The sequence below is a fragment of the Hyposmocoma kahamanoa genome, unplaced genomic scaffold, assembly GCF_003589595.1.
Source record: "Hyposmocoma kahamanoa isolate Upper Pololo Valley unplaced genomic scaffold, ASM358959v1 213, whole genome shotgun sequence".
NCBI lineage: Eukaryota > Metazoa > Arthropoda > Insecta > Lepidoptera > Cosmopterigidae > Hyposmocoma > Hyposmocoma kahamanoa.
This window is the reverse complement of record NW_020653734.1, coordinates 1,164,215-1,172,975: the sequence shown is the minus strand read 5'-3', so window position 1 is coordinate 1,172,975 and position 8,761 is coordinate 1,164,215. Positions and strand designations below refer to the sequence as shown.

General features: G+C 38.8%; 2 protein-coding genes across 2 annotated transcripts in view; both read right to left on the bottom strand.

Annotated features, from left to right (window-relative positions):
• LOC113227688 overlaps window positions 1-170 on the bottom strand; it is a 2,769-nt gene extending 2,599 nt beyond the window's left edge. The window contains exon 1 of the mRNA XM_026460659.1: window positions 158-170. Within this exon, the coding sequence (XP_026316444.1) occupies window positions 158-170 (13 nt within the window). The remainder of the gene's footprint in view (window positions 1-157) is intronic.
• A 68-nt stretch (window positions 171-238) lies between these two features.
• On the bottom strand, window positions 239-4,154 carry LOC113227704. Its single transcript, XM_026460691.1, has 3 exons — window positions 2,267-4,154; window positions 1,599-2,083; window positions 239-487 (listed from the first exon to the last, which is right to left on the bottom strand). The coding sequence occupies exons 1-3, from the start codon at window positions 4,101-4,103 to the stop codon at window positions 410-412; spliced, it is 2,400 nt and encodes a 799-aa protein (XP_026316476.1). The 5' UTR covers window positions 4,104-4,154; the 3' UTR covers window positions 239-409.
• Between the last annotated feature and the right edge of the window lie 4,607 nt (window positions 4,155-8,761).

The following is an 8,761-nucleotide window of genomic DNA, read 5'->3' as shown; positions in this document are numbered from 1 at the left end:
TGTGGGGCCATGTGAAGGCGCAAGTCTATGCGGACAAACCGGCGACGGTTGAGCATTTGGAAGCCAACGTTGAACGCGAAATTCTCGCCGTACGCCCAGAAGTTCTCGAAAGAGTGATGCGAAATTGGACTAATCGAATGGCATATCTAAAACGTACCCGCGGTGGCCATATGTCCGAAATCATTTTCAAACACTAAATTAAAAAGAATTTCCTACGAAATAAAGCCGTTTGCCCGATCAAAATGTCATTTCTTCTGTGATTTATTTAAAAAAAAAACCGATTGCTCAAAAAAAAAACACGCCTTACATCCGTATATCCGCGAACGTAGCGAACTAGCCATGCAAGTATAAATTATACACACACTAACGACGAATGGGACTGGCCATCTTTTAGCATGCGTGGTCACCTCTAGGTCCAAAACCTCCATAAAAAATGTTTCAACGTACCGGTATCCTGTCCGTCGACTACATCAGTCGACGTCTCCACCTGTTTAACCATGAAACATCATTCAATTATTCCAAACAATATAACTTAACTTAATGTTACAAGTGTTTTACGTGTAGGGGATTGGGCAAAAGCTAAAATAAAGCCGGACAGGAGATATGGCGAGACAAAGCGACAACCGAATAGTGGCCAAGAAAGGGATGCCGGCCGTGAAGGCATAAGCGCGCAAAATCGTTGTGGAAGGTACAAAGAACGGGAGGATATAGTATCCGACAGTGGATGAAGTCGGGCAGTGGACTAATGAAGTGAAAAGGGCAACATTTTTAAATCAGTCACATTCATTTCAATAAACTGAATTTTGACGTAATTACAAACACAGAATCGAAGCCAATGTACGTTCAGTTTAAAAAGTCACTGTTCGTCCTTGTCATAAAAAACTGTCAATTTGTTTTCAGATCAAACAAACAATTATCCATGAACAGATTGAACATATTATATCCCCGTTTAATACCCCTATGGCAATGAAATCGTTCCGTGTGCCCCGTATTCAGACGCAATTCCTGCAATCCCTGCATGTGGTGCATCGTCAATGTTATCCAAAGGTCATTTCCTCATTACCCTGTCATTATACTTTTCCTTTCTAATCCAACAATGGCTCACTCCACTTTTTGTTCTTTTTTACCACGATTTTTTCAATTATGTGCCTTCAAAATGGACCTTCTCAATATTGCTTTCATAATCCTCTTGATCAAAGTGCATCCTTTAGATCCGTACAATTTGCCAACATTAAGGCTGACACTACAGTAACTTTAGGTAAACATATAGAGATCTGCTGCGACCGTTTCCCTCTACTCGGATGAACAATCGGTCTTTGCACTAATCTATTGTCACTGTGCCTTTCCGACAGCGCATATTTAAAAAAAGGTGCAATTCTGAAAACGAGCGCGTTCCGGCTCAAACAAAAGCAACCAAAAACATGAATGCGAATAAAAGCTACAGATACAGAAACGTTCTAGAAACTTAGTGTCTTTGGTTACACAGTCCCTTACTCGAGCAAAGCAAAGTTTGAGGCAGCGTGCCACTTGACGGAGCATTAACTTTTGTGCAACTGGAGATTGTAGTAAAAAAAAAATAGTCTGAACAGATTACTCACATTGGAACTCCCGCCCACAGTAATAGGTGCAACTTGAGCGGTTAATATACTCTTGTTGATCCTCCTCACTTCATTGATGTCAGGCAGTACGACTTTCTTCAATACTCTTTCGCCTGACCCTTCAAAGTCCTGAACTCGAAGTCCATGTATCCGCTCTCTGATCAGATCCACCGTAACCGGTCGGCATATATTTAATAAATCTGCATTCTTCAATAAAAAATCTTCACTCAATTTACGTAGTTTTTTATTCAAATCTGGATTTTTCATTAAATCTTTTTTATTATACACTTTTACTGTCACGTGTTTCTGCTTATTTGGAAAATCGTTGTTATAAATATTCCTTGACCTTCTCGATACATTTTTAGTAAATATGTCTAAATTGAAGTTGTATACTTTTATAGAATTGTTGTATGAATGTTTCTTCCAGAATGGCTGTAAGTCGCATCTTACGAGGGGTACAGTAGTCTCTGTTACAAGTTTTAAGTCTGAAAAGAAACAAAATACATACATTAAACTACAACTTATTAATCCACGACGACAAATTATTTGATTAATTCGTCAATTCATGCTTTTCAGTATTCGATTTCAATCGGACAGACGCGTATCGTAACTACGTTTCAACTCGGTCAAGAACGAAGCCACAGGTTTACCTGTAACACGCCACTCACCGATTCCTTTCTCGTGATGGTTGTCTTCCCTCGCACTGACTTCCTTACTATGTTCATTGTCACTAATCTCATTCAACTCCCAACATACTGTTGCCGCTGACGAACTTTCTTCCACACAGTTTAATTCACTATTTATATTTGAGTTTCCAGGCTCTGGTTCTAATGAATCCAGTTTTAAATCATTACTTTCAGTATTAGCTTCTCTTGAATCGACTCTGGTTTTATATCCAACAGTCGTCGAAACACTCTCTTTGGTGTTATCAAACTTTAAAACTATTGGAACAACTTGATTTATGTCCAAATCACTTGGTTTATTCACATAAGATGACTTTGCTACATCAATATTTTCACCAGATTCATGATTTTTTAATTTAGTTTCTAATGGTTCGCAAGAATCAGGAATTGAACCAACTGATTTAACCAACTGTGATACCCCCGTTTTATTATCAGAATCGACAGGTTCATTTGTGACATTAGGGTTTGGTTCATCCAAACCATTTGGTCCACTCATATCAACGTATTGGACGACATCAGAGATTTTTTGTTCGTATTGGTTTGAATTTGGTTCAAAACCATAAATTTTATTAAGGCCGTCTTTATTTTCTTGGTTAATGGAACATTGTTCTAGTTGGAAATTATTTTCAATCGTTTGGTTCACATTACTAGACAGGGCCACGTCTTTGTTTTTAGACACGTCTTTCTCTCCTTCAACATAATTTAATTTAGTACCTTGTGCATTTATACTTTGCATAGTTGACAAAAGATGTACATTTATGGCATTCGCTTTAATATTATCAGGTTTATTTTTATATTGCTCCACGACGTTAAGATCGTTACAATATCTTGGTTCAGAAAACCTATTTTCATCAATATCGTAAACATTTTGGCTTGTACATTTATTCAGGCTTTTATTTATAGTATAAGTGTGGTCATGCTCCGACGTCCTCTTAATAGCGGTCGCTCGATTAATAATTTTGTTGATGCCACTTCCCTGTTTTTGAGCAACATATACTTGATTTGTAGCTTCTTTAATACTTTCTTTAGTAGCTCCTCTTTGTTCAATTTTAAGTTTATTTTTAAAACATGTCAATTCTTTGCTCTCTTTGATTAGTTCTTTAACGTACGCAACTTCTTCTATTTTATATTTATCTAATAACAAACTTTTGTTACTAGCTGACCTTTCCTGGGCTGAGACCTGAAAGGAGCTGTGCGGCATATTTGGTTTGATACAATCACTGATATCCCTAGCTTCACCTGAATTGGAATCCTTATCCGTAATGTCTATGATATTTGTTTGGTCGATGACATTATCACCTTTCATGGAAGTATCTATGGCGCCATTATCACCTAACTCAAAATAAAAATCATCATCATCTTCATCGTCGAAAATTATTCTCGCTCTCAAATTTCTCGGATCCAACTGTTCAAGAACAGAAACTGTCTGTCCTGTATCTATTTCTTGATAAACACCATCTATAGCTTGAGTGTTGTCTATCAATTTTGTTGGATTTCCTACGGTTAACTTACTGTTTTCATATTCTTGACTTGTATCAAAAGTTGATACCTTGTCGACATTTTGGTTAATACCTTCTTCAATCGAAACGATGCCTATTGTGGCTCCATTATAGTTTTCATCATAAGTTTTTGCATTTCGATTATCATAAACAGCTACATGTGGTTCTTGTTCAATAACTTCATTACTTTTGTGGTTAGGATTCTCTTCACTGACATGTGTTGAATGTATTTTAGAACCAAAACACGTATTGTTACTTTCCTTGTCCTGTTCAGAGATAGCGTTTTGTTGTGTAATCAACTTTTGTCTGAACCTTACACACATATTTCGCTTTTTCTTCTCCAAACTATACCTTTGCACGTGATCTAACGGGATGGTAGCCAATAAAGAATTCAATTTTTTTTCTTGATCTTCAAGGTATTTCAACTGTTTTTGAATATCATGTCTCATAATTGACAATTCAGAACTCCTTAGCTTTTGGAGTAACTTTCGAATTAAATTACAATTAATTTGAGTATGATCAATTGAATTATCCTCACTAGAATTGACAAATTGTTCAATACCATCTGTATGACCTGTATTCTCCAAACGTTTTCCATCCATGTTATTTTCCAATTCCTTGAACTGTGTACCAAGATCAATGTGCATTCTCTCAGTGGTTAGGTTTTGTTTATGATTAATCTCCTGTTTGTCAACGCAAGTATCTCGGTCTTCCTCGATAACCAAAGGACTCTCCTCGTCGGAATCTCGTGCGAGGTCAATTGTTTCTATGTCTTCCTCTATTAGGATTAAATCATCTTCCGTATCTGTAAGAACAACAAAAAATATTGGTTTAATAGCTTAAGTCGGCTCATTGTCGTCACTGGAATTGGACTTCCATATTAAGTCATTAGGAACTTTACTATTTCGACTGTATAATGTTTACCATAGAAATACAAAAAAATCAGTTAATCCTCCACTGTTATTTATTAGTGGACTTATTGTTTAGTACCCTAATGTGCTGTGTCAAATCATAATCTTTTCCATAATTGTTAAACACTCTTGAAATGTCAAATCTATTAAACTTACTCATAGCATCAGTCCCTTCCGGTGCTTTAATCTTTTCCGTCCCGCTCTTGTCCCGCTGTATTGTTTCTGCGTTCTCGTGTTCCAGTTCGTCCAACTGCAATAATAAATAATAATAATAATAATTATACAATAACAATCCCTATAAAATATGTTCCCTAAAACCTATTTTCAATGTTAAGACTGATAAGATTTGATGACAGGAATCCTTAAATCCCTTTTTATATCCGGCCAATGTAACGTCCCGTCTGTCATCCACGCCAGTACCCACTGTTTTTTTTTAAGCCCCGCACTAGGGAAACCCTATATCGCGGGTGCACGGACACACACATAGACAACCACAAACTCACGAGAGAAATAAATGTAGGTCATACAAATATTTCTTCCGGCCCGGGAATCGAAAAGCAGTTAATGTACATTATGATAGTGTGAGTTTGGCGACAGCGGTTCTGATAGTAATCGAGGTTCAAGGTCCTCCCATTGCTTTTTTCTTCAGTGGGGCAGACGTAGCACTAACAACTCTACAAGTTGAACTGCATCCGTGGCTGAACGGTTACCATGCTGGCCTGCCACACAGAGGTCTCAGGTTCGATTCCCGGGGAAGATAGGCGGAGAAATATTTGTATGGCCTACATTTATTTTTCTCGTGAGTTTGGATGTAATTTGTAGTTGTCTATGTGTGTCCACGGCACCCGCAACACAGGGATTCACTAGTGCGGGGTTATTATTATTATTATTACGAAATTTTGATAATGATTTAGTCGTAGTTTCTAAAACAAAAGGACAGATAAATTCAAATTCTGGAGTGTTAATGTAATTTAAACTTTGCCCAGTTAGGATATCGTTGAAAGTTCAATACCTATTATTGCAAGTCACAACGTTTTCATTTTATATTGAATTTAATACAACGTGCTGCCATCTAGCGACAATAGCTAAAAGACGACGAACGATTAACTCCAATTAACGTTCTCCAAAAAATAGTCAACCATATTGCAGCGATTTAAGGTTTACTTTAGTTTCTTATAACAAAAAATCGATCAAAATTTCATAAAATAATATTTCATGATGACATGAAACACGATCACGAATACTATTACAGTTGCGACTATCAGTTTTGCACTTAACAGTAGCAAAATTTTCGAGGATTTGCGCAGTATAATCGACACGACCATAATGTACAAAGCGAAAATGGCGGACTGAGCTCGAGTATGTGGAACTCCGCGTACTGTTGCCACACGTGTCACGCCTGTTTAAGCACTTCTACCATATTTATTGCTCGAAACAAAGGCACCGTCGCAAACACTATTCTACGAAGTTCCTATCTTTAATAGCAGCCCTGAATAGATCCTGACGCGTTCAATAACTTATAGCCGAAATACTTCACAGCTGCTGATTACTACTTAGTAATCTGTGGCTACCGGCCAGAGTTCAATGACCGAAATGCCGCCTGCATTTAGACGGTGACTGACTCAATGCTTGTTGATTATGACTTGTGTTCACCAAGTGAATAAACGAAAAATTGAGAGATTGTGTAATTGGAGGCCGAAAACAAGTTAACTGATCTGTGGGAGATTCACCATTCTATAGTGCAGCCGCCGAACGAATGTCTTTCATTTCTTGGGAGAAACCTGCTGATCACGAAATTAAAGTAAAAAAAACTCAACTGGAAGGGGTGGGAGGGAGAAGCCCAAATAGCGTCAATCATTCATCATACTCACCGCAACGTTGTGAATTTTTCCTGCTTTCACGAGTTCGCTCCACGACGGCAGCGGTGACGTCATCACGTGCGGAAACCTGCACACGTTTATAAACCATATACATTCAAATCAAAATGTCATCTTTATTTCAAAGGCACCCAAATCACTCCTGAAATCGTCAAATATTCTACTATTTTTTGATATTTTTCACACAACAATGTAAACTCGAAGTCTTGCACCCGTTTTTGTTTTATTTGTTAACTTTTTTCCGGTCCGCACATTTTGTTGTTCGTTAACAATACAACATAATTAATCTAATGTTATAGTTACCTCTACACCCTATCTGTTTGTTTTTATCTTTTATTTGCAACTTGCTATATATTTATCAGTTTTGCCAAGGATACCTCTTTTTCTAATACATATTAGTACATATCTATCTTAACACTCTCAGCGCCACAGAACAAACGATTTTTTTGAAATAGCAATCTATGCGGGCGGCGCGCGTGTCACGCATTTTTTTTTTCACAGCACGTATAATCTTGAGTAACTTATGTAGCACGCTATGTGGGCTGCCGGCGGGACACCTCCAAGCTTTACCAGCAGGCCGCGTGGTACGCCGTGATCTCACCAAAAACAGACGACTGTCACCACTAGAGACGAGATCGATACTTGATCTGGATCAGTTATTAGCAGAAGAGCCAAACAATTGAATGTGTTTATATTGTTGGCTTGCAGATGCAACCTTTGCCTGATCAGGACTAGAAAAATCGAAAGTAAATTTTAATTCCTAATTGCAGTACGCCGGCGGCCCACATGGCCTGCTGGGTAAAATTTGAAAACACATAGTGGTCTATAGTACTAGAGTTTTTGTGGGCGGTCGGCGGCCTACATGGAATACTGGGTAAAATTCGTAAAAAACACATTGTTACTGGTTGTACGAACTAGCGCTAGAAATAAAAATCACTTGTACTGCAGCAAAACGAATTTACTAAAAAAAATTGCGGTTTACAAATGACGCCGTGCGATACGGCTCGCGAGTAGCAGCGGACTGCCTCGCCGTGGTTGGCATTAAAAAAACAAGGTGGAATACAAAAGAAAACAAACTAAATGTACCTTATTTTCTAAAATTAAAACTATATTATTCTAAACCATGAGCGCGTCGCTAACACACATAGTAGCCTGCCGTACTTGGGTTCTTGTGGGCGGCCGGCGGCCCACATGGCCCGCTGGGTAAATTCGAAAATACATGGCGGCCTGCGGCACTTGAGTCTTCGAGGGCTGCCGACGGCCCACATGTTTTGCTGGTTAAAATTCGAAGATACGTAGTGGCCCGCTGGACTTGGGTCTTTGTGAGCTGCCGGCAGCCCATGAGGCTTGCTGGTTAACATTCGAAGATACGTTGGGGCCTGCTGCGGTTGGATTTTTGCGGGCGGCAGGCGGACCACGTGGCGCTAGGAGTGTTAATTTACTTCTAGGATTGTGAATACGTACACAGTTCGGTGAAGTTCACTACACTCACGCTTCAGTCAGCCCAAGGCACCGCATCGTCACAGAGACACTGGTGTGCAAACAACGTTTTTATTCCGCGATTTGCACGTCACCACTGTTTTGCACGTGCACCACGTCAAGTTAAGTACTATCAGCAAATAATACTATCTCATATTCTATTCCTTTCATGAGGGTAGGCAAATCATTAATATAAATCAAAAATAAAGATGAGACCTAAAACTGAACCTTGAGGAACGCCCCTGTTCATTGCCGACACCAACCATGATATTATACTTGTCTCACTGACCCCAACGACCTCGTACCGTTTTGACATCAATCCTGTGGACACTACCAGACAAATACGACTTAAGAAGATCGAGAGAACGGCCCGCTAACCACAATGGCGGAGTTTCATAACCAGAGTATCACAGTGCAGTCCGGTGCACACAGTCAAATGCCTCGGAAATGTCACAGAGTGCACCAATAGCATCATGTTAGTTTTCCCATGCATCAAATATATGTTTCATCAACTCAATATAGGCACTGCGTCGTTTGTCAAGTGAAGTTTGTGTTTGAAACGAAATTGTTTATGAGACATTAAATTACTACTGTAAAATTATGGACTTAGCCAAAAAAGAGTTTTTTTTTTTTTTTTCAAATATTTCACTGAGAGTCGGTATTGGTAAAACACACAATTCGTTAGGGCGCGTTCCCATCGTCGTAGCGTCTTAT

Excerpts from the sequence above, each read along its gene's own strand:
- LOC113227704 (XM_026460691.1), bottom strand. The coding sequence starts at position 4,103 with ATGTGTGTAAGGTTCAGACAAAAGTTGATTACACAACAAAACGCTATC. Across the intron at positions 2,084-2,266 it reads CCATCACGAGAAAGGAATCG|ACTTAAAACTTGTAACAGAG; the intron begins GTGAGTGGCGTG and ends GTTTCTTTTCAG. Across the intron at positions 488-1,598 it reads CTGTGGGCGGGAGTTCCAAT|GTGGAGACGTCGACTGATGT; the intron begins GTGAGTAATCTG and ends ATGGTTAAACAG.